Here is a 26,197-nt window from a genome sequence, read left to right on the forward strand (position 1 = left end):
TAATAAAAACATTAAAAAAAAAATTTTAATAAAAAAAAAAAAAAGAAAGAAAATGCTGAAACACACATTCCACAAATTAAGATCTGCCTTATATTTTTTCCAGAATTTGTCATTACAATTTATTAGGTCTCTTTACCTTCGTAGGGAACTGTTGTGTGATCTCAGGGATGTATGTGTTTCCAGGGGAAGCTTTTCTAAGTGACACCACTACAAATTGCTGGAAGAGCTGCTGCTCTTGTAGTTGGATCAGGTCCCTCTCTAAAGTGCGGTAACCTGGCCGTCGCTTTAAAGTTGACTGAACGTACACTGTTCGCTGGGAGCGATCTATGGGAAAAGAATGTAAACAGCCTCGTTGGGTTTAGAAAAACTGCTCGACTGGTTTGATATACAAGTTAAACTTGAATAAACAAGAGTTCTCTGAGCCGAGGCCTGAAGTTGACACTGACCTTTAGAGCTCTCCTCAGGATCACTCTCTGTTCCACTTAATTCATCTGCCAAAAAACACACATTTACTGCCTGATTAGACTTCTTCTCTTGGTAAACCAGGTAAATATGAAATATGTATCCTCTTACCTCTGGTTGCTGTCGCCCATACTGTTTGTACACTAATGTTCAAAAGTTTGTGGTCAGTAAGATTTTTTTAAATGTTTTTTAACTGCGAGAGCAGTGAGACAGCACACTGTTGTGGCATCTGCCCTTGATGAGCGGAAACAGCGTGGTGGTGCTTTTCCCCGATAAACGCATAATGCTCACCATGTGTGTGGACAGTAAAGACCTTTTAGGCACCACTCAGAGCAAGCATCATGCGCTGCTTTGACCTCCACATTGACACCACTACAAATTGCTGGAAGAGCTGCTGCTCTTGTAGTTGGATCAGGTCCCTCTCTAAAGTGCGGTAACCTGGCCGTCGCTTTAAAGTTGACTGAACGTACACTGTTCGCTGGGAGCGATCTATGGGAAAAGAATGTAAACAGCCTCGTTGGGTTTAGAAAAACTGCTCGACTGGTTTGATATACAAGTTAAACTTGAATAAACAAGAGTTCTCTGAGCCGAGGCCTGAAGTTGACACTGACCTTTAGAGCTCTCCTCAGGATCACTCTCTGTTCCACTTAATTCATCTGCCAAAAAACACACATTTACTGCCTGATTAGACTTCTTCTCTTGGTAAACCAGGTAAATATGAAATATGTATCCTCTTACCTCTGGTTGCTGTCGCCCATACTCGTTTCCTTCCTCTTTTGGCTTCAAATATCTCCTGGATCCTGTTTACAAGCTGCATGAGAAACACACAAACAAGATTTCATTTTTGTATCCTAAAAGCAATATTCCAGCTTGATTACAACTTTAGTTTGTACACTAATGTTCAAAAGTTTGTGGTCAGTAAGATTTTTTTAATGTTTTTTAACTGTGAGAGCAGTGAGACAGCACACTGTTGTGGCATCTGCCCTTGATGAGCGGAAACAGCGTGGTGGTGCTTTCCCCCGATAAACACATAATGCTCACCATGTGTGTGGACAGTAAAGACCTTTTAGGCACCCGAAAATGAGAAATGTTGCCTTAGCAAAGAAATGAAATAAAATATGCTTAAGTTGAAGTACTAAAATTACTAAAAAATAAAACTGAAAAGCTAATTATAGGAATATTACAAAAAAAGCACAAAATTACTAAAAGTTATAATAAAGTTCAAATGAAATCAGGAAATATAAAAAAAGAAAGCCAATTAAAAATATTAATAAGTACTAATAGTATATCTAAATAAAACTAAAATAAAATTTTGGTAGTGTCTTCAGATGTTTCACTTTGAAAAGATGAAATAACATCTGCGCTAACCAGTCAGCACAACCTACAAAAGAACTTGACATCTGACTGAACAGCTTCCACATTTCCCACATGCTGTTTGATGTTAAAATGGGTGATTTCTATTGAAGAAAGGCGGGTTCTTGCCTCCCCTTTCTGCTCACTCTCTTTATTAAAACAGCATTTCTCCATGAGCTTCATCTACACTGCTTCGGCCTGCTGATTTTAGCTCTTCCAAAATAATTGTATGGATCATACTGACACAAAGCTGAATATAGCTGATTAGTCAGCAGCAGCGTCCAGTATGATGCACCGGCACTTCATGATAATCCTCAATCTCTCGTGCGCCAAAACGGAGCGTTTCCTGCCACCATCCATCCATCTTCTCACCACTTCCTCCCTCCTTTTCCCTCTTCCTGCTCAAGCATCAAAGCTGACATTTCTACTCAGACTATGTCTGTTTCTCTTTCTTCTTATATTCACTGCTATTTTATTCATGAGAACTGGGACAAAACAGGCTAGAGAAATGGTTTATGTATCAAATGCATAAAAAAATTATTTATATAAAATAATTACCCTGCATCATATTTTCTGAATGAATTCCAATACTTGTTTCTTACAGAATAGAGCATGTATTGCTCTAGCAGTTCACATTTTCTTACAAAATATGATGCATTTCATTGCATTTTTTGCTTTCGACAACCACTTGTAAGGTAAAGAAGTTTTGTATTATCCCTTAATCAGCAGAAAAACTGCCATAAAAGACATGATTCTTATTTTCCTCAAACTATTTGTTGAATTCTCAGCAGACATTAACATGCATGAATCATGCCTATTCCTGATTTTATGCCTTATGCCTGTCATTTTAAGACAGAAGACAATGCAAACATGACACACATGTTTTATGCTACATCTGTAGGTGTTTTACTACATCCAAACCGTGACAGAAAATTACATATTTTGTGAAAAAGACTTATTTATAAACTTGTGTTTATGTGAAGTTCTAAGACATTAAACAGAGTTTTTTTGTTTTCGGAGAAAACATATTTTCCCACTCCTTTGGAGATTGTTAGTTAAATTATACATTTTGAACACTTTTTTGTCATTAAAACTGTTACTTTTGACATTTGACTGCTTATGTTGTTTTGATAAGTGCATTAAAGCTGACATATACATTTTTATTTTGTGAAAAAACTTTCCCTAATGTAATTAAAGTTTGTATGAATATTTTTTAACTCAGTATCATCAACTCATGTAGGTAATATTAGGTCTTTTTCTCAAGATGCTGGATGTGGAAAGCTTCTGTTTCTTCTGTTTATAAAATACTAAAGAATTTATTATATCATGTAAAAGTTTGGTTAAAGTTCATATGCATGCAATCAGAGAAACAGGTGACAGTAGGCACATGTTGAGCAATGTTTAATGACGTCTCAGGCACATGTTTATGCGTGTGGGTTTACCGGGGGTTGTCGGTTTGTCCTGTATGTAGTAGCAGGTTTGGCTGCTGATGATTTAGGAGTGTTTGTAGTAGAGGTACGTGTAGGTGACGTTATGGATTCTTTGCGGTCCCGCCCCATTTTATGCAACCTGTCACCGTTAGGTAATAGTGTGAAGGGCTTCGGTGAGATCTGCATACAGTAACAGACAAGAGTAGGAAGTGAGAAAACAGATAGTTTAGATTAACAATTAGCCAGTGGCCTTAATGTAAAATTTCTTTTTCTAATAAAAATAAATAAATAAATCAGTGGGAATAAATGGCTCTGAAAATTCAGTTTTTTAAAGAAGTCTCTTAAGTTCAACAAGGCAGCATTTATTTGATCAAAAATGCAATAAAATGGTAAAAACATATAACAATTTAAAACAACCATTTTTTAGTTAATAAAGAAATAAACTGCAAAATAATGAGTGCCTTTTCTATCACTTTTGATCAATACATCCTTGCTGAATAAAAGAATTAACTTTTTTGAAAGAAAAAAAAGTTTTACTGAAACCAAACATTTGAGCGAGTGTATATGCTACTTACTGAAATCTGACAAAATCACTATGCATTTAAAATGACAGTCACCTTGATGTGAGGGCTCTCTCTCTGTCCAACTGTGTAGTTTCGTGGCCGTCTTATAGGTAAACACATAGGAGAAAGCTTGATGTCTTCATATGGGTTCTCTTTTGACATATCCGCTGTAAATGATTAGTTGAGAAAAAGTTGCAGCTACTATAATAATAATAATAATAATAATAATAAGTCACGCAAAAAACATTTTGGTGTTCTCTATTCTGGCTTCAATACATTTAAGGACATGCAAAACAACATGGTTTCAAAATCAACTATTCGGCGAATAAGATTCCTTTTTGCTTTCAAAAACAGCTAGATGGTCTAATGCAGCTATCTTGGGATGCATTTTTACAAGTTAAGACTATCAAATTGGCATGGCATCTCAAAAACAGAGGAAGACATCTAAGAAATCTGTCTGTGTAAGCATGTTAATTAATGCAAGTAAAGCATGCACCACTAAAATGCCTTTCAAATGTTTGGGGTCAGTAAGATTTTTCAATACTTTGAAGTCTCACCAAAGCTGCATTTATTTGATCAAAAACACAGTAAAACAGTTAAAACAGCTGTTAAAACAATTTGAATATATCTGAAAGTATAATTTACTCCTGTGATAGCAAAAAGCGGAATTTTCAGCATCATTACTCCAGTCTTCGCGTCACACAATCTTTAAGAAATCTATTCTAATATGACTGAAATTCTAATATGCTGATTTGCTGCTCTTTTCATAACATTATAAGTCTTTATTGTCACTTTTGATCAGTTTAATGTATCCTTCCTAAATAAAAATATTAATTTCTTTAAAAAAAAAAATCTTTCTGAACCCAAACATTTGGATGGTAGTGTATAAGAAAAAAGTGAATACAATAAGACGAGAGTCAGTGCAGACATATTTTCTACTATGCTTCACAGTAATATCAGATCGATGACGTGTGTCTTGGCGTTCTCAGAATCACTCACAGATGATGTCCTCATAGATGCTGTCTTCAGACCGGGCGTGGTAAAGACCTGATCGGTGGCCCTCCTTCCCTCTAGAGGCCTGTTGGGCTGTCCGCCGTACCACATCCTCAAACTCAAATGACTTCCTGTGGAGAAAAGGACCAAGAGTGTGAACAGTCCCTGTATTGTGATCCGACAACAAGGTTTGGGACTTTCATAAAGGGTAACCATTAATCCAAAAAGGAACATTCCAGAATTCACATCAAACATTTAAAATAGACATGATATAGAATTGATACATTATGACTGGAACAAACACTGGGCTCCAAATAATCAAGAAGAAAAACAATTAGAGGAAGGAGTAAACAACAGCGTGACCGTATGAGTGTTCAGAAAGCCCTTGAGTGACCTCAGCAGGCTTCGTTGAAACAGAAGTAGGCCAAATGTGGACAATGGGCTGCGATTCTGCCAAAGAACAGCTGACATGACAGCTGGGGACGAGGCCAGACAGCTAAACTATCGCCCACTCACAGCTAAACTCTCCACGCTGTCCTCTGACACAAAGCTGTCCAACTCAGAGTATGAAATAAACGAGAACGACAAGTAGATCTGTAAACTTTCTTAAGAAACTGTGAGTGGTGTTTACATAAGTTCACCCCAAAAAATCTGTCATCATTTACTCACCGTCATTCCAAACCTGTATGATTTACTTTCTTCTCTGGAATACAAAAGAAGATATTTTGAAGAATGCTTTAGGGGCAGTTCACACAGAAAGCGTCTAAAAACTTGTGCTCAGGAATGGTTTTTTTTTTTTTTAAACTTGCTACTGTAAACAAAAGCTTTAAAGGGTTAGTTCAGCCAAAAATAAAAATTAGGCTGTGTTTCACTCACCCCCGATGCATCCTAGGTGTATATGACTTTCTTCTTCTTGCCCCGCCTCCAGGGTCTTCTTATTTGTCCACTGTTTTGGAACTGACATTGATGAGCGGCTCTGCATGTAAAAGCTGAAATTATTTTAACTTGACCACATTTTAAAAACGTGGCACTCATGCAATACGCTGCAAAAGATGCTAGACATTAGCACAACGGTCATGCATGTCCTTCTAGTGCATTCTAGTGCTTGGTGTTTTCCCCCATACTATGAAGGTCAATGGGGCTCCAATGTTCTTCAAAATATCTTCTTTTACGTTTAGAAAAAAAAGACACAAGGTAAGAAAATTATGACAATTTTCATTTTTGGCTAAACTGTCACTTTAAAGTGAGATGTTAACATATATGAACAGGTTGAACATCAGTGAAAACAACAATAGCACTCATTATGTCTATTATTAAGGGAAAAGTGGTTCTTTTTTCATTTTTTGGAGCAATTTCGTTCTTCCACACTGTCAGTTCACCTCTGTAAACATGACCGTAACAACACGTGGCGTGCGCATGAGAGAGCGGTTTCTGCGCTGAACACCGCGATGAGTTTAACTACACTCACTGCGCTGATCATAGTTCACATCCGGACCGGCAAGCGTGTTTCAAGTTTTGTGAACATATTTTATATTCTCCATTCTATGATATTCTTGCTCAGGTCCTTCAATGTAAGTCTATGGGATGTTTAAAATCTGATCACTTTGAAAACTAATAGCACACCTCTCCTCAACAATCCACATGATTTGAGCTATTAATCAAGGTAAGGCATATCGGTATGAGAACGTTTCAGGCCAACACCTATTGTTCGTGAGGATATATCATTTGTGACCAGGTTTAACAGGTTTTGAAAGCCAGCAAAACGCTATTTATAAAGGCTTATCAACCCGCTTTTTTGTACAATATAATTATATGAGGAAGTTGTTTGATCACGTTATATTGCTAGTTTTTGAAATCTGCCATTTTATTAACCCAATTATTTTATATTAACTCATTTGACGGCATGACATTACTTATGATGCAGCAAAATGAAAATACGACAAACTGGGTGGAAAACCAAAAGTGGAAATAATATTACTTTAAATTAGAAATTTAAAAAAAGAACAAAGAATGGACAAGTACAATGGTGGAAATGGCATCATATGGATCTAAAAATGCTGTTAAAGACTTCAACAATTAAAGAACAGAAATAATTGATGGCAATTTTGTGTTTGATCTTGTACTTCATCTGTATTTTCTTTTTGTCTCCCTTCCCCCTTTAAGAACTTGTAAGCCATATGATTGTTTTGTTGTATACATGCCTGCTACCAACTAAAAACCTCAATGAAAGAAAGACTTTGTTTACAATAACTAAACAAATTCTAAATATTGTAATATTTTGTATATATTGTGATTGTGAAGTGATTACATAAATATATTTAATGCAGCACCTGACAAGATCCATTCATGAATAAGAAATTGAGTTTAAAGTATTTACAACTGTTGGACGCTGTACTAAAACTTCCGTCATTTCCTTTTCTTATGTTTGGGATTAGCTGTGTAATGTAATCCACACTGTGGGAAAAGTATTCACCTGTTCTTTCTGTTTCTGGAAAACCCATTGATAGTATTGACTGGACAAGGAGGAGGTGGACAGCTGGGTGGCTTTAGTATGATGTCATGCTTCCGGACTTGATTCGATTTGCTGACTGATGGAGTCTGGTCCTCCAGTTGGATCCATTGGCCGGGCGGACTGCTCGCACCCTTGTACTGGAATGTGCGCTGTGGTTTAGGTGGAGGAGAAGAAGGTCCAATTTCACCAAGACCCTTAGTCACCACTGAGGAATCCTTCTCCTTCTCCCATAAACAGTCATCTGCCTCCAGTCGTTTCCAGAAACCCCTGGAGGTGTAAAAATTCCCCGGAGGCAATGACGCCTCTGGATCATCTACACATTGAGGTAGAGATGTAATTTCGACATCTGTGAAATGGTTTGTCTTGATATTATTGCTTTTAACATTCAGTTTAGCCACTTGGACTTGGGTTACAGTGCTTAAAGGCTTAGTCACAGGAGTTGATGTAACTAATTTATTTGAATGAGTTCGATTTCTTGGGAAATCAGACTGGAGTTCATCTGTAACTGGTCTAAAAGTCATCTGGTTTTCCCTGAAATCCAAACCCAAGCTTTTGGCTTTTGATACAGTCGCTTTGTTACGACCTCCATCATTGCCATCAAGTCCATTTCCAAGGAGGTCCCCTGAAAGCCTGCGAGATGCAAGAGTCCGCTGGGGCTTAATATTCCCACTGGGGACGTCCTCCTGCTGGCTGAGTCCCTCCCATTGGGAGATTTTCTGCTTGATGTTGACGCCAGGCTCTCGCGTGATCGGCCACGCTGCCGTTGTTGTCACCGTCTTCCCTGCGACGACACTCCCCTCTCTTTTTCCATGGTCCACTCCAAGGGCCAGCATGACGACGAGGCTGCCGTCACACCGCAGGACTGTGTGGCATTGCAACAGCGAGCCTATCAAGGAAGAAACCCTTCCTTTGTGGTGCAATGAAGTTAATAAAGATCACCAAAGAACCCTTTTCCTGTAGGAGTCAGTTCCTCTGCCATTCTTCCTTCACTTTGAAGCCTGCAAAGGAAAAAAGCAAACTCAACAAGTGGGTTTATTTAAGATTTATTTAAAACTGAAATGGTTACTGAAAGAGGTTTGAGTTGATTTGTTGAAAAAAAAAAAAAAAGATCAAGTATGATGAACACCCCCAAAAAAAGTTTTCCCAAATCTTGCAGCCCTAAAAGTATTTCACACTCAAAAAACATCTTCAGAGTAAACTTTTTTCAGAATTTGTTTTTCTATTTATATTTTCTTTGCAAATGCACGCCCCAAAAAAATCACCCCACTTATTCTAGTATGATTCACTTTCTCTAAATATTGCTGTTCAAATACTTTGGTGAACATTCCAAATTCCTGTATTTTGTCATATCACATATATATATATATATATATATATATATATATCACAAAAAAATGCAATGTCAGGTTTAATATCATGCATCCAACTGACAAGCACATTTTGCACACATAAAAGATGATGGTCCCTGCATGCTGCATAAATGCAGGAAACCAAAGATCGTCACTGTCAAGGTCAGCAGCTAAACCAAAAATAAAAACCCTAACAAAGAGGAGACGGACAACCACAGGAACATGGGAGAAGACAAAGCATTCTGGGGGCCTCCATCCCCAGGAACACCCACCACCCCCACTCCCACCCTCTCCAGCTGGGCCCGTCCCAAGAACTGCCATGCATTAACACACTTGAGCATAATGTAATTAAATTTCACTCCTCCCCAAAAGCTTCTTTCAGCCGCTGCACGAAAAGGACGGGCATTCCAAGTATTTCCACATCCATGTGCGCATAATAGAAGGGCCTTCATTGTGGCACAAGAACGAGCGGTCAGCACATCAATGAGGAAAATATGCACGATTTCATGCATGTTAATAAGTGCTGGTGTCTATGCAACAAAAAGAGGCCACTTGAAATTCCTCTTTCCTGCGTCTACTGTAGACGGGATGGATCTGGCAGCTCTAACGCAAGCCCTCATCTGCAGCCAAAGTGTTTTGGACACGTTGCACATTACGCTGAGAGTGAAGACATGCTGGAATTTCTTGGCACTGCGATTGAACGACATAATTCGGTAAATATGACCACATTTGATCAGCCGGACCCGAAAATGATGCCTTTGTTCTGGATGACCTACATCTAACGTACGCGCTGGAATCTCTCCGTGATTCGAACCAGATTTCATCCCCCTTGATCATCGCATCTACTGACCCACTTGTGTCTGCGAGCGTGTGCAGGAAGGCCTAGCCTGTGTTTCCTGATTCACAGGAAGTCCGGATCAGCAGAATGTCCATAACGATGGTTTTACAAATTTAATCTGGTGTAGTATTTCCAAGCTTGTTTTTTGTGACTCAGATGTCTGGAATGAAATTGGACACGGCAAAGTTCACACATGGTACTGCGTAGGTTTGGACGGCCAGACCAAGCAGTTAATTACAACTTGCGAGGGTCTGCAGTAAGCCGTCTAACTCCAATCATCCTGACTTCAACTTCCCGACTGCGTGCGAGGAGGAAGATCTCGTGACGTTAACCCACAACCTGAAAGGGGGTATAAATCCTTTCTCTCTTTTCTCCAAGCCGCCTGCTTCCAGGTACGCCGACGAAGCTCTACGTTTGGGGTTTGGTTATCAAAAGAGTCATCAGCAACCGCAGACATACACAAAACACCCCTACAACGCCAACATCAACCAGACACTAGTATTACCCCAGCCCTTAAATGGTAGACAATCAAGACATAAATAAACTATAATATTACCTTGAACAGGTGATCCACCCACCCAGGTACTTGTGCATGAGGGGACATGTCTCTGGGTGGAGTAGATCAAGAGGGTGGGAAAGTGAGTAAGTTCACTGTCAAAACTAAACCTAATCATGTCTAGCCTATATGACAAAACATTGTGTCAAATACTGTCTAGCATATTGAGCTGTAAAAGTTAATAAATAACTCAACTATGGTGTCAACACTATAGACATTTTCACCCAAAGGCGAAATGCGAAAAGCTGAAAAATTAGACTTTATCCAACATGAATAAATTAATTTTTGATAAGCATGTTTATTTGCAGGCTAAATTTCAGCATAGTTTAAATGTAAACAAAAGGCGTCTATAATAAGACATGAATAAACATTTAAAAAGGGTATTTATTATTAAAAGCTCTAAAATCAAGTATGAAAAATTAAATATAGAAATATAGAATAAACATAAATATAGAATAAATAAAATAAGAAAATGATAAAATAATTCATTAAAAATAAATCAAATGTAAAATATAATGAATTCAAATAAAACAATAAATACATTTTAAATAAGTAAATAAATACATACATAATTACATAAAGAAATACATACACACAAGCAGTAGAGCTCTATCATGTCAGCCAGTTTAGATCTTTTGTTATGAAGAAATATCAACTTACTTACGCAAACTTGCTCGCTGTTTCACAACACATATGTTGGACTCCGCTGAAATAAATCGAAATAAAAGTTCTCGTAAGAGTTCACTAAGAGTAAATACTGAGTCTGTAAATCTGTTGTGGACCCGAAGTCTTCATATCCTACGGCTGGTTAGCCAGGCGGCTAAAAACTTGCTAGGAAAAAAAAAAACTTTGTATCCATTCACTTTCACAGCGAGTAAGCGACGCGTTTCAAAGTAACAAATAATTCCCGGCAACTGGCAACAATGTAACTCCTGTTGCTGTTTATATTCCCCACAGAAAATGTAATCGGCGTTCCTTGAGGAGTGGATGTGTTCGTGTAAGTCCTCCTCCTGTGCTGTCAGTTCCCCATCTGAGCTTCGGTTCCTCTGAGTGAATGAATCAGCTCACGAACTGGTGCTGCAATAAAAGTGTCTCTTCATAAAACCAGCCATGTGTTCATGGGAACTGATTCGGTAGAAAACTCACCATCTTGAAACGGAAATGCTGCTTTATTGTCTTGATTTTATTGTTTTAACTCTATAGTGACACGAGGGAAATGTATGCTAAAACTGCCTTTTATTGAAATGCTTTGGCAATATTCTACAGGGAGCAGTGTAGCCCATAAAGCACTCTTTTATATAAATAGGATATTATTATTTACGAGAGCTTACAATACAATGAAATGTTGTATTCTGTCTGTGTCTGTGTGTGTATATATATATATATATATATATATATATATATCACACACTTACAACACACATAGGCTACACGTGACTTCACATAATATTAACCTATTCATATTGTCATGTCCTGAGACGTATTTTATTTGTGATTTGTTCTGTGTGCTTTGTGGTGTGTTCTCTTTTGTTTTTTCCCCCCATGTCTACTGCTACCATTCTCATGCAGGTGATTGGGTTCACCTGTTGCTGATTTGCTGTCCATTCACCTCAGCTCCACTGATTGGCTGCAGCCAGGAGAAAGCCAGCATATAAAGCCAGCACTGCCTCACAACAAACTGAGAGGGTTGCAGATTGTAACCTGTCACATGGATTTCTTTTTGCTGGTTCCAGATAACTTTATTATGTTCTGTTGTTATTAAGTGCTAACCATTGGTGCTACTGTGGATTTAGTTGGGGACTTGTAAATTTGTTTAGAATTTAAGTGTTTTGTAAGGAAACTTGCAGGGAGGTGGGTGCCTTTTTCTTTAATCGCTTTTCTCCTGGTTATCTAGGTAGTCAAGGAGATAGGGAAGTTCATTTTGTTATTTTCTTTTATGCATAGGTAAGTTATGGTTAAAACAGAGTTCGAAATCTTTTTGTGTTGGCCTTTGCTCCCTCCTGAAGCTTATGTTTCCCTTTATCTTTTTCTTATGATTTAATAAAAAAAAACTTAAGTTCTTGTTTGGAGGTGTTATTGGGGCTGGAGCCAAGAGGTCCCTGTGCTCTCTCTCTCCAAAATTTGTTACTGCTAGGTCCATTACCTCTAGACTAAAAGGGCTAGCATGTAACAATATGTATAACAGTTATTTATTACATATTCTGTACAATATTAAGTATAAAGTCATACAATAGGTCTGAGAAACAAAAAATTTAACTTGTATGATATTCTCTTACTATCTTTTTATACAACTCAAGTTTCTCAAGATGCATGACACGTCATGCCTGGTTTGGCATCAATGACAGTAAATGTCATTGGTTCTCATGTTCCCAAGACGTTTACCGAATGTGTCACGATTCATTTTAATTTGCAGAAGTGCAAATGATATTTGCAAGCTACAGATGGGAAGATTTTCAGTGAATAATGATTGAGATTTCATATCATTGCTTACACAAACCTCTTGTATGACTTTAGAAGACTTGGAATACGGTGAAATGGGTATGGATTAACTTTAATAATAGATTTGATGTTTGTTTTTTTTAAATAGAAGTGGTTTTGATGTTCTTTTTAACGCTTGATAGTCTCATTGTATGAAAAAGGACAGCATTAACATTTTTTTTTTGCTCAAAAAAGTTAGTTAAATTATGGCAAGTTATGAGCAAACAATGGCAGCATTTGCAATTCTGTGTTTAATATAAAAATCAGAACACTATATTTTAAATATAGATTTTGTTTGAGTCAACTGTAACAGGTTTTTTCCAAAGCACGACCACAAAAAACAATACAATAAGGCACAGAGTAGATGTAAACTTAGTTAAGTGTAAACCTGACTTGCAGATCAGACAAAATGCACAAACCACCGATGAATCAGACTCCTGTGTACAAGAAGACTCAAAATATGTTCTGGAGTGTCAATTCTCATTAAGATATTGGCTATGTTTCATGGATTGTTATCTCATGGGCTTCACATTGATGCTAATATAATTGTCATTGGAAGTGACATCATTTAAGAAGAGTGTAGAACAATCCACTTTTCATGTGTGCATGTTTGTTTAGTCAGCCATCACGCCCTCTCTAATGAGGTTCAGCTCATAGCACAGGGTCTCGTAGCGGTAGGCCATGCGAATCTGAGCCAAGTTGGTTTTGCGGATGTCATTGCCTTCAGGACCGTCCTTCAGGTAGTTGGTACCAAGGAAGTGAATCTTTTCCTGTTTGTGTGAGAAAAAAAGATCATGTTGCAATGACAAGTCACCTTTATTTCTATAGCACTTTATACAATACAGATTGTGCGTGTTTTGAGCAGGGAGGGGGGGGCTGAGAAGTAAAACCGGGGGTTGCAGGTTGGGGTCACGTGACAAGAGTGATGCGAGAAGACTGACACTATGATGACGGATCCAAAAGCAACTTTTGTAAATAAAACTTTAATTTCTTCATTTAATATGAGTGTCTTTATTCGTGTTTTGAGCGGGGGGGGCTGAGAAGTAAAACCGGGGGTTGCAGGTTGGGGTCAAGAGTGATGCGAGAAGACTGACACTATGATGACGGATCCAAAAGCAACTTTTGTAAATAAAACTTTAATTTCTTCATTTAATATGAGTGTCTTTATTGTTTAAGAGTAAGAGTAATATTGAATCAACCTTAAGCATTAATTTTGTTTCAAGAATAGGAAAGATCTAATGTTAAAGATCAAAATAAGCGCTACAGATGTGAAAATGCGAGATTTGTTGCTGTTGAGTTAAACGCTCTTGCTCTTTCTCTGCTGTCTCTTTGCTATGTCTGTAGATATGGTCATTAATTCTTAATTTGGGTACGGCACAGACATGTTACAGGTAATAAATAATATGATCAAAAAATCATGGCAACAAATGATTTTTTAAGTCAATTTAATAAGTTGAAACGACTTTCACAGTCAACTTGATTCAACTAAACTCATGTTTAACTGTTGCTTCTTGTTGGCTTGGGCTACTTTTTCAATTAATTTTAATGGATATACAAATTAATAAAAATTTATTTTATTTTTTGTTTCAAATTGTTCATTTATTTTTAACACCGCACCCCCATTTTTTCGTGGGTTACACTCCAGGGGGTGCTGCAGCACTCTCAGTGCCCCTACTTCCCACGGTAATGAGATTTTGTCAAAGCAGCTTTAGTGGAAACCCCACTAAAGCAGCTCTAAAAGCTCTTATATCAATAACAGTGTAAAGATCATGAAGTTTGAAATGAGATCAATTCAGATGTAAACACAACAGTTGTACAGTCAGCAATGTTGTTTTTCAGTTCATATCAGTTCGGTGTTGATTCAGTTTAATCAGTATAATACTAGTGTTGATGTTGAAAGATGCGACTCAGCTGTAAAGCAGCTATACAGAAGATGATGGTACTGAAAGTCCACAAAAACACTGCTTAACCCTCTTTAGATGTGTAACTCCCAAAATTAATAAGTTGGAATTATGAATTATTAGATATGGAATCATTAAGTTCTTACTTTTAAGTGTAAAAAGCCCCCAAAACATTAAGATCAGTGTTGTTATTGTTACCTAAAAGTAGAACTTATCAAAATAGTTTTAGTAAGTTTTAGTTTAGAAACAAAGCTGAAATAAAATGAAATGTATAAATATGAATTGAAACACCTATACTTAAAAAAGTTAAAAATCAGAAATGTTGCCTTGGCAACTAAATTAAATAAAATGTTTAAGTTGAAGTAGTAAAATGACTAAAAATAAAACTGATATAAATAAACCAAAGCTTAACAGAAAAAAAAAAAAAAGTCAAGTTACTGAAACTTAAAATGAAAACTCAAAATATAAAAATAAAGGCTCATTCAAAGTATTAATAAAATAGCTGATTAAATTTAGATACATACATTTTAATCTGTGTTATTATAGTATTATTTATTAAAATTAGCTTTACAGTCAAATTAAAATGAAAACATAACACATACACACATAATTTGTGATTTAAAAATCATCTATTACAGGGTTGCTTGTAAAGTTGTGTAATTTAATTAAAAAATTTTAGCACCAGTAAAAACATTAAACATATAATCTATAGTTACACAACAAAAAACCTTAACATTTGCTATATTCTAAAAGAATATACCTTGGGTCTAGATCAGTAAAATTATGCATATGAAAAAAAAAAATTATGTTTCAGTGATGTGTTCAGGTGCCCTCACCTCATCAGACAGGCCACTCTGGAGAACACTGTTTCTGGCAATCTCACACATGTCACAGGTGCTGAGCTTGAACACCTGGGCTGCAATGGCATATTCCTCCATAAGGGGCTCCTAGTGATGCAGGATTCAAATAAACACACAGATATCAAATCAATGGAAGCGAGGGAGAAGAAGCAACTAATTTGTACATAAGAAAAGGGGTGAAGCCTTACCTTAGTGTAGTGGAACTGCATGGGGTCATCAGTAGACAGAGAGACCATCAGTCCCTTCTTGTGGAACTCCTGCAGAGGATTCTTGTTGTACTCTAGGAACAGACTGTTGTTGCTGAGTGGGGACATGGCAATGGGGACCTGGGCCAGGTAATACAGATACTGCAGGACAGGGCTCTGTGGAACGTGAGGTGACAGTGAGTGTATTTTGAAGACAGAGAAAGTGTATGGGGATAAGGTGTATTGGTCAGGGTAAATGTAATAAATCAGGGTAAAATGCCTTTCTCACACAGAACAACCTCCTCGACAGCAACCAGTCTGGTTTCAAAAGAAGACATTCAACCGAGACTGCCTTGCTCTCAGTTGTTGAAGCCGTAAGACTGGCAAGAGCGGATTCCAAATCTTCAAATCTTATCTTGCTGGATCTGTCCGCTGCTTTTGACATGGTTAACCACCAGATCCTCCTGTCAACGCTATTGGCAAAGGGCATCTCAGGAACCACACTCCAGTGGTTTGAGTCTTACCACTCAATCCGAGCAGCTGAGTCCTTAACCATCTTCAAGAATCGGCTTAAAACACATCACTTCCATCTTTATTTGACCCTCTAAACTCTAGCACTCTTTATTCTAATTCTATTCTTAAAAAAATATATATATATTTTTTAGACATGCACTCTATTCATTTACTGCTTGTTTTCTAACACTAGCCTTTCTAATCTTTTTGTATTCTATCTATTTTTTTCTTTTTATTTATTATACAATTAACAAAAGCAAAAAAGGCCTCTAACACTAGCTTGCTCTATTCTTTTTCTATTCTATCTGTTTTCTTTTTATTTATTATATAATTAAAAAAAACCTTGCTACGTGTACTGCGTTGAGACTTGTTATAGCACTTGCATATCATTGCTCTTTTGTTGATTTTGATTGCTTCCATTGTCCTCATTTGTAAGTCGCTTTGGATAAAAGCGTCTGCTAAATGTCTAAATGTAATGTAAATGGTGTATTAACCTTCTTGAGGTTGAGACCGTGAGAGATGTTGTCTGCAGTCATGAAACAGGCCAGCAGGTGAGTGACAGCTCCAGCTTCACCACAGTGAGGTCTGAACTGGAATGTGTTCATACCTCTCTCCCTGGACGCCACAAACACACAGTACATAGTAAATCGCATCTTAGTGCAACGGTTTTTATATAACCTATTATGGACTGGTTTTAATAATTTATTTGTTTATGTACACAGTGTTCCATATGAAATGTACATGACACAATGTTCAATTTTAGATTTAAAACATTTTCTGAAGTAAATGTGAATGGTGCACTCTTGTGCAAAACTCACTGCCACAGTACCAGGGTGTTCTGGGAATTTAGCGCTAGTTAGTTGCTTACAGCCCACACCCAAATCTCTACAATATTCTGGACTCTACATAAACTGTTTAAAAGTAGTGTTTTTTTTTTTTTAAAGAAATCGATACCTTGATTGAACAAGGATGCATTAAATTGATAAAACATGACAGTAAACATTCCACAAAAATATTAAGCTGCACAAATGTTTTCACCATTAATAATAATAAGAAATGTTTGTTGATCAGCATAATAGAATGATTTCTGAAGGATCATGACAGTGAAGACTGGAGTAATGATGCTGAAAATTCAGCTTTGCATCACTGGAATAAATTAAATTCTAAAATGTATTCAAATATAAAATAGTTATTTTAAATTACAATAATATACTGCATTTTTGATCCAATAAATGCATCTCTGGTGGGTTTTTCAAAAGCATTTTAACAAATGTAAATAAATGCCAATTTTATTGTCCAACGGCAATTATCCAGTCTACAAAGCTGCTTGCCTTTTTGTGTGTTATTGAGATACTCACTTGCGCAGCTGGTTGAGTCGGGCAATGTTTGCATACATGTAGTAAATCCAGTAAGAATATGAAGGGCTCTTCACGATGTCCCACTCCTCAGGTTTGGGGCTCTTTGTGGAAAACATGTGACCGCTGTGTTTGGACTCATCATCCACACTGTCAAAGGCAGTCACCTGTAGAGAGACAAAACGCAGGGATGAAGGGGTTAACAGGCTACAGTAATATTGCGCATTTTTAAAATATTTTAAAATAACTGTTTTCTAATTTAATATATTTTAAAATGTAATTAATTCCTGTGATGACAAAGCTGAATTTTCAGCATCATTACTCCAGTCTTTAGCGTCACATGATCCTTCAGAAATCATTATAATATGATGATTTGTTGTTCAAGAAACATTTATTATTATTATATCAACAATGAAAACAGTTGTGCTATTTTCTGGAAGTCATGATAAATTTTTTCAGGAATCTTCAATAAACAGAATGAATAGTTTGATGAATATAACATAAATGTCTTTCCTGTCATTCTTGATCAATTTAATGCATCCTTGCTGAATAAAGTATTTTTTAAAAATCTTCCTGACCCCAAACTTTTGAACGGTAGTATATATGGGACAAAAATTGTCTCATGTATTACTATTACTATATTTTTCAGATTCACTCACATGCTTCAAGAAGACACTAAGCTCCGGGTTGGAGTTTGGGTCAATGGTGGCCTGGAAAACAGGGAGGAAGATGTTTTCCAGCATTTTTCCAAAGTGTGGCACAAAGTTCCTGCCTCTGAAAATGTCACTAAAGGGGGACAAGAGATAAACTGTTAGTACAGTTTCCATAAAGACTGAGTGTGAGAAGTGAAAAAGGTTCACATACTAGATTCTGGGCACTTGAATCATCCACTTGAGGTGAGGAGAAAAGACTCTGTGCTTGTTAAACCAGCTTGCAAGCTTAGTCCACTCATTGGGGTTACAGCCATAGATGGACAGTCGAGGCTCTGCATACTGGTATCTGGCATCCTCCAGGTCACTAGCAACTTCCTGTGAGATTCCAGAGATTACGGCTGATTTGATTGGTTTCCCGTTAGTGTAAATCAGTAATGGCATGGTTCACCCAAGTCTTACCTTAATAATGGTGGCAAAATACTCTCCAGATATGTGGTTCTCAGTCTTCATAAAAAGATCACGCAGCTCACTGGCACCCACAGGGTTGTACTTGGCATTGAATTTATCAAAACGCTGGAAGGTTTGTCTGCCCTGCATGAAGTAGAGTGAGAAATAACTGTAAATAACAGTTCTTGAAAGCAATTAGGAGCGCTAAGAATGCTGTCAAAACAGCTGAGGATACGCTGAGAGGATTTTGTAACCCATGTGATGGCCTAAAAATAGAGCACATGACAACTGCATAATGAGCACTGCATAGTGCTATAAGGATACTTTGACACATTATTTTTAGTGCTGAACTTCTGTGGTGATTCTTTATATATTTTCCTCCCATGTCTGGGTAACCAGGCTTTGAAGAACCTGTGTGAGGTGTTGTGTGATACTTACAGCATGCACATCCAGAGAATCGACAGTCAGGTCATAGGGGTGCAGATTAAGAGATGCAAAAAGCTCCTTCATGGTCATTTCCTTGCCCTTCAAAACATGCACCACACGATCCGCATCCACACGGTAGGACTTCTTGATGAAGCGGAGGAGATGCTTCTGGTTCATGCAGGCAGCAGCGTGGATGTGAGTATCAACCTACAATAACAACAACATAACTGTCAAAATTTGTGGTAGTCTGTCAATTATTTCAGTATAAATGACATATTGGGAGTCATACTTTTCTGCAGTTGTAAAAGTCTCTGTGGGGATTTTTCTTCAGCTCTTTCATTTCCTCCATCTCGTTCAACATCTCATGCACATTGAATTTTGACATGAGGAACTTCAGACGACGATGACTGTATGACTTTCTGAGAAACAAAACACAAGGATCCATTAACGCCGTTTTATTGTCTATAGCCTTAAAGGGGTCATATGACGTTGCTAAAAAGAACATTATGTTGTGTAACTACTGATCATAATGACTTATACTGTCTTTTTACACGTTGCGTATCATAAAACCATGTCTGCATTTGTGATCGGAGACAAACAACAAGCGCTACTCTACACTGCTCAAAACTCGCGTTTGAATTGTCAGTGGCAAATTCTTTAAATATAAAAAAACGTACTTACAGGCTGTGAGTCAGAAGAGCCAGACTGTCCTTACAAAGTTGGAACTTTATAGAAACAGTCCTCCATAAAATGTGCTGCACACATCTGAATATTTGGGTTGAACTGTTCTGGAACAGTGTTGTAAGTACAACTTAACCACTGATTTCCAGTGGTGTCCTCTTTTGGAAGGCCAAAAAAGTAGTTACGCTTTCACAACAAAACACACAGCGTCTCACACAGTAGGTTTGAGAACGGCGCGGCCGGCGGGCTTGAGTGAGGAACGGCTGGTGGATTCGACGAAGGAGCGGCCGGGCGGGCTTGCGGCAGCCACATGTGACGACCCCGGGCTGGACTCTGCTTCGTCCACGGTGAAAGCTGATCCGGCGATCCACAGCGCGAAGTTGATGTATTTCCTCAGTGACTAGCACAGATCAGCTCCAGGCATGACGAAGCAGATATCATCCTCTTTTGGAAGGCCAAACAAAGTAGTTTCGCTCTCACAAATCTATGCACGAACAGCTTGTAACACTCCAAAGAGAAAGGAAAATTTGAAATTGCATCATATGACCCCTTTAAAATTCAACATTATACAAAATTATAAGTTTGAGGTCAGTAAGAGCTTTCAAAGGAAATAATTTTATTCAGCTAGGATGCATTAAATTGATCAAAAGTGACAATAAATACATTTATAATGTTAAAAAAGTTTTCTGTTTCAAATAAATGCTGTTCTTTTGAGCTTTCAATTCATGAAAGAATCCTCAAAAAAAAAAAACATTTTCCCTCAAAAATATTAAGCAGCATGACAATAAGAAATGTTTCTTAAGCACCAAATCAACATTCAGAATGATATCTGAAGGATCACTGAAGACTAATGGAGAGTAATATCTGCTGAAAACTTATATTTGCCATCACAGAAAGAAATTACATTTTAAAATAGACAACAGTTATTTTAAATAATAACATATTACTGCTTTTATAGTGCAGATAAGACACTTCTTTCAAACAGATTTAAAGATCGTATCGACTCCAAACTTTTGAATGGTAGTGAATATAATATGATATAATATAATAGTTAATTATGTACTGTAACATTAATTTAAATTGACTTTTTAACCTTTTTTTTCTCTCCAAAAACTTCGATAGTGACATGCAGAGGAAAAGAGAGAATATAGAATATGGATCTGCAGTGCTTTCGTGAACTCACGTTGGGCCCTGAGCAATCAAGGCGATGAGGAAGTTCATGTCATCTATGAAGGTGACAAGATCTGGACCGGGGTGGTTCAGAGGCTGGTGTTTATCAGCAGATGCTGCATCTTTGTAGACATAGATAACACCATCCTTCATGCGAGCGACGTAGCCGAGGTTAGGTGGGAAGTCCTTTGTGCAGAAAGGATCCTCACCAGACTTAGGAGGAGAGGTGAAGACTGCAACACAACAGTTATGCTATATTTCACTGAATTCAACAAACACAATTTCTTTAGTTACCAAACACAACATTTTCTTTTACAATGAAAGAGTAAAAAAAGAAGTAAAAGTATTAAGTCAGCTATATGTTAAAGGGATAGTTCACCCAAAAATGAAAATTCTGTCATTAATTACTCACCCTCATGTCATTCCAAACCAGTAAGACCTTCGTTCATCTTCGGAACACAAATTAAGATATTTTTTATGGAATCTGAGAGCTTTCTGATCCTGCATAGACAGCAATGCAACTGAAATGTTCCCAGACCCAGAAAGGTGACATTAGTGGTTCAACCGTAATTTTATGAGACTACGAGAATACTTTTTAAGCGCAAAAAAACCAACAAAAATAACGACTTTATTTAATGATTTCTTCTCTTAGAAAGAAATATACAGTGGGTACGGAAAGTATTCAGACCCCCTTAAATTTTTCACTCTTTGTTATATTGCAGCCATTTGCTAAAATCATTTAAGTTAATTTTTTTTCCTCATTAATGTACACACAGCACCCCATATTGACAGACAGACACAGAATTGTTGACATCTTTGCAGATTTATTAAAAAAGAAAAACTGAAAAATGCTCAGTATTTAGTAGAAGCACCCATTTGATCTAATACAGCCATGAGTCTTTTTGGGAAAAATGCAACAAGTTTTTCACACCTGGAATTGGGGATCCTCTGCCATTCCTCCTTGCAAATCCTCTCCAGTTCTGTCAGGTTGGACGGTAAACGTTGGTGGACAGCCATTTTTAGGTCTCTCCAGAGATGCTCAATTCTGAATACTTTCCGTACCCACTGTAGATATATAGAAATATAAAGAAAATAACGCCGGCTCATTATTGGCCAAAGCTGCACATGTGAGCAGCGCGACGCATGCGTGTGATGCTGATGCAGGAACCGTCCAATAATGAGCTGGCGTTCTGACGTAGAACCTGGAAGCACTGGACGTAAATAACGTATGAGAATGACACAGAAGAGAAGAGCTTGTTGAATAAAGTCGCTATTTTTGTTTTGGTTTTGCGCACAAAAAGTATTCTCGTCGCTTCATAAAATTATTGTAGAACCACTGTAGTCACGTCGACTCTTTTAACGACATCTTTAGTACCTTTATGGATCTTGAGAGTTTGGGTGGCGTTGCTGTCAATGGAGGCCTCTCTGAGCCATCGGATTTGATCAAAAATATCTTAATTTGTGTTCTGAAGATGAACGAAGGTCTTAGGGGTGTGGAATGACATGAGGGTGAGTAATTAATGACAGAATTGACATTTTTGGGTGAATTAACCCTTTAATTTGTGTTCCAAAGATGAGCGAAGGTCTTACAGGTTTGGAACGACATGATGGTGAGAAATTAATGACAGCATTTTCATTTTTGGGTGAACTATCCCTTTAAATTAAATATTTATGTTTTTATCATGTAATTCTGTTTCTGTTATTACCAGGGAGCACTTGATCTTCAGGTTTCCACTGCTCTCCTTCAATCTTGCATAAGAACTGAGAGGGAGTGTTGGGGAATCTCTGGAAAGCCAGCCTCATGTACTTCTCTCTGATGGTCAGGGCACGGTACAGCCCCGTACAGGCCAGCTCAAAATCATCCATGGTCACCTGCAGAACAGTTTGGAAGGACGTGATTCTGTGCAACGCCAACGCTGATTGTTATATTTGAAATGCCTATATCTATGAGTGGAAATGTGATATGTTGACAAATGCAAATGTATATGGAGTCATAGGCTGCGTTTACACTTGGCATTAACATGCGACCTGTATCCAGATGTTGTCCACATACACATTGAAAAGACAAGTGTAAACGCGCTTCTGATCGGAATGTTATCCGATCAGCGTGTCCTGGTCCAGAGGTAGTAGAGGACGCATTGTGATCGGATCTCGGTGTAATGTAAACGCAATCCAGCCATCGTGTCTGCATTCGCAGGTCGACATCACGCAAAACGCCGTCCCCGCTCTCTCGATCTGTCGGAAGAACAGAGCGCTAGTGAGACTCCTACATTTATTTTGATTTGTAAAATGTCCCGCGACTGAAAATAGTTTTCAAAAGAAAACCCACCACTTCAGGTCGACTTTGCACCGCAGACTTATTTAAATATTGCGTGGTAAATACAAATCCGATCGGTTATCCAGATCGAGAAGTCAGCTGATGTTGCCAAGTGTAAACCTAAACGCGACGTGTCCTGATTGACTGATGATCCGATCTGCTTGATCAGATCACGATGATCGCATGTTAATGCCAAGCGTAAACGCAGCCATAGAGTGCTGACTGGGTGACACTATATTTAAATGTCACAATGTCCTTGACGTCATGCCAGGGTGGATGAGTTTGAATCTTAAGAGTAGGCAAGAATTGATGACTACATGTGAAAAGCGAATTCCTGAACTCTCTTAAATCCCCCTCCTAAATGTCAGATATAGATTTCAGAAACCACATCCAGGGATGGGCTCCACCTGCTAAGATGGAGAGACCCCTTGGCTGATCTATTTCAGCTGGCCAGTTACCTGTAAAGGGCAGTTTGCAAATCAAAACTTAACATGTACATGTTCCAGTCGGTTCCTGGAAGTTATATGTTGGAACGTACCCCAGCAGCATAGTCACCAGTGATGGACAATCTCTGGAAGTGAGGGACCTCCAAGTAGGTTGGTTTATCTTCTAGCAGGGGCTGAGTGCGACTGAGATGCTTCTTACTGTGTGGGGATTGGTTAAAGATTAGGTTAGGGTGGACCCTTTTCACAGACTATGAAGTATTTATATTTTCATTTACAACGTATTTAACGGTATACTTTGTGTTATTTGGCATTACATTCCGGAACAGGGGAACAGGCCAGTTTACATCAAATCAATCACCATTTCCATGTATAAATAGCTAATTTAGAATGACCAAAGAAAGCCAAAACACATTAAGTTTGGGGGGGATATATAGCCTACAAGTAAAAATGTAGTAATTGTATTACAAAAAAAAAAAAGTTTAAGAAATAATTCGTTTTCAAACAAAGTTTTAATAACCTCAAAATAAGCAAACAAAAGTAGCGTTCGCCTGAGGCCTGACGGTAGATGGCTGTCGGATCAGTATCAGACGGTAAGTACTGGTACTGTCATAATTTTTCCCTCTATTATACATGTATCACAAAATCTCGATTTGCTGACTTGTTTTGTCACAATGTTTTGTTTAAAACCGTTGACGGCTAACATTACTTTAAAAAAAAAAAAAAAAGACTTGCGCGGTAAAAGGCAATTTGGCTCGCGCGAGCCAAATGTCAAAATAGAGAAACATTTAGTACATTTTCTAATGACATTTTACAACTAAATAAATTAATGTCAGTTTAGACAAATGTTTTCGTTTAACAAATGATGTACACTCACAGGTTAAGACTTCAGCCGTGACTCGTATCATTAGCCTATAAAGGAGTTCTCTTTCGTGATGCTAGCCATGTTGAGACTACAGCGAATATTATTCACTTAACCTACACAGACCTTAATTAATTTGAGTAGACGTCATGTTTAGACTTGATTAGTAGACATTGCTGTTAAATACAGTATAGCCTATTTCTACAAGTGGTAAGTTTAACGTTACCCTAAAACTTTTTATGCTGCATCCTCACCAATATGTCAGTATAAAGTTCTGTTGTATCAACTAGCAAAACAATAATTACCTAATTTACCTAAAAGGATAGTTCACTCAAAAATGAAAATTCTGAAAATTTAATTACTCACCCTCATGTCATTCCAAACCTGTAAAGCCCAAAACACTTATATATATATGTTTATGATTTCATGTCACATTTTTATTGGTTGGTCAGGAAACGTGGATCTACCAGCAAACACACTGTGCGATGATCATGCTGTATCGTAGGCAATCTTTGGTCGCAAGACCGTGACAATGGCAGTCTTAGTACCTCTCTCACTGTACGACACAGTACCACCGATTAGGAGCCACGATTGTTTCACAATGCCAATCTTTCATCTGGGACAACCGAAAATCGTGCATTGTGTTTAGGGCTTAAAGGGATAGTTCACCCAAAAATGAAAATTCTGTCATCATTTACTCACCCTCATGTCGTTCCAAACCTGTATGAGTTGCTTTCTTATGTTGAACATAAAAGAAGATATTTTGAAGATTGCTGGTAATCAAACAGTTGGCGGTTGCCATTGACTTCCATAGTAGGAAAAATAAATACTATGGAAGTCATTGGCAACCACCAACTGTTTGATTACCAGCAATCTTCAAAATATCTTCTTTTATGTTCAACATAAAAAAGGTTTGGAACGTCATGAGGGTGAGTAAATGATGACAGAATTTTCATTTTTGGGTGAACTATCCCTTTAAGACCTTGTATTGGCCTATATTTTTGATGAAATCCGATAGCTTTCTCTCTGAACGGAAACGTTCCCAGGCCCAGAAAGGTATAAGGACATCATTAAAATAGTCCATGTGACATCAGTGGTGAACTGTAATGTTACGATGCTCCGAGAATACTTTTTGTGCGCAAAGAAAACATAAATAATGAAATTTTTTTCAATGATTTCTTCTCTTCTGGGTCAGTCTCCGCCGCCATTGCCTGTCTATGCAGTCATAGAGCTCTCATATTTCATGAAAAATATCTTACTTTGTGTTCTGAAGATGAATGAAAGTCTTGCGCGTTTGTAACGACATGAGGGTGAGTAATTAATGACAGAATTTTCATTTTTGGGTGCAGTAACCCATTAATTAAAAAGCAGTTACCGTAAATAATTAAAATATAAAGTTATATAATTGTATGACTTGTACACGGACCGCTTCTCCTCATCATCATCCTCGGTTACATGTTGGGCCAGCTCTTGGTTGAGGATAGGGCAGTCATCAGCCACATCAAACAGGGATATCTCGTCACGGATATCATCCTCTTTGGTCTCCGAAGCAAACACACGCTCTGCAATCGCACGTGTGCGATCATCCGTCTCTGATGACCAAAAAACAAAGCATGCACCACACTGGTTTTAGTGCAAATTCATTATTTAAGGAGACTGCAGCCAACCAAAGCGAAGCAAAAGGAGATGAAAACATGACTGAGGTCTAAAAGGCCCAAAAGCAATTAAAATGCATGAAGTGAGACCAACTTCTTTATGGTCTGGACATTAAGTATAAAATTAAATGTTATACTCTAAAAGCTATAAGACAAGATAAGTGACAACCAACTTGTAATTATATAAAGCATCCG

At 37.7% G+C, this 26,197-nt stretch overlaps 2 protein-coding genes across 2 annotated transcripts in view; both read right to left on the bottom strand.

Annotated features, from left to right (window-relative positions):
- Positions 1-11,380, bottom strand: part of LOC107725285 (DENN domain-containing protein 2C-like) — a 17,451-nt gene extending 6,071 nt beyond the window's left edge. The window contains exons 1-9 of the mRNA XM_016534498.1: positions 10,721-11,380; positions 10,057-10,166; positions 7,275-8,311; positions 4,808-4,932; positions 3,863-3,975; positions 3,258-3,425; positions 1,201-1,273; positions 1,074-1,118; positions 137-324 (exon numbers count right to left, since the gene is read on the bottom strand). Coding sequence (XP_016389984.1) covers positions 137-324; positions 1,074-1,118; positions 1,201-1,273; positions 3,258-3,425; positions 3,863-3,975; positions 4,808-4,932; positions 7,275-8,146 — 1,584 coding nt within the window. The 5' untranslated portion in view covers positions 8,147-8,311; positions 10,057-10,166; positions 10,721-11,380. The remainder of the gene's footprint in view (positions 1-136; positions 325-1,073; positions 1,119-1,200; positions 1,274-3,257; positions 3,426-3,862; positions 3,976-4,807; positions 4,933-7,274; positions 8,312-10,056; positions 10,167-10,720) is intronic.
- Positions 11,381-12,770: 1,390 nt separating this feature from the next.
- Positions 12,771-25,939, bottom strand: ampd1 (adenosine monophosphate deaminase 1 (isoform M)). Its single transcript, XM_016534522.1, has 14 exons — positions 25,774-25,939; positions 23,581-23,686; positions 22,432-22,597; positions 20,739-20,958; positions 19,164-19,293; positions 18,887-19,081; positions 18,461-18,592; positions 18,213-18,376; positions 18,008-18,134; positions 17,352-17,515; positions 16,488-16,608; positions 15,484-15,657; positions 15,272-15,382; positions 12,771-13,304 (listed from the first exon to the last, which is right to left on the bottom strand). Exons 3-14 carry the CDS (start codon positions 22,589-22,591, stop codon positions 13,149-13,151), a joined length of 1,854 nt encoding a protein of 617 aa, XP_016390008.1. The 5' UTR covers positions 22,592-22,597; positions 23,581-23,686; positions 25,774-25,939; the 3' UTR covers positions 12,771-13,148.
- Between the last annotated feature and the right edge of the window lie 258 nt (positions 25,940-26,197).

This window comes from Sinocyclocheilus rhinocerous, unplaced genomic scaffold, assembly GCF_001515625.1.
Source record: "Sinocyclocheilus rhinocerous isolate Xijiao unplaced genomic scaffold, SAMN03320098_v1.1 scaffold785, whole genome shotgun sequence".
Lineage (NCBI taxonomy): Eukaryota > Metazoa > Chordata > Actinopteri > Cypriniformes > Cyprinidae > Sinocyclocheilus > Sinocyclocheilus rhinocerous.

Bases quoted from the DNA above. Each gene is read 5' to 3' on its own strand.
- ampd1 (XM_016534522.1), bottom strand. From the start codon at position 22,591: ATGGATGATTTTGAGCTGGCCTGTACGGGGCTGTACCGTGCCCTGACC. The intron at 19,294-20,738 runs GTGAGTTCACGA...TTTGTTTCTCAG, and splicing joins TTGATTGCTCAGGGCCCAAC to AAAGTCATACAGTCATCGTC. The intron at 18,135-18,212 runs GTATGTGAACCT...GTCCCCCTTTAG, and splicing joins ATTCAAGTGCCCAGAATCTA to TGACATTTTCAGAGGCAGGA.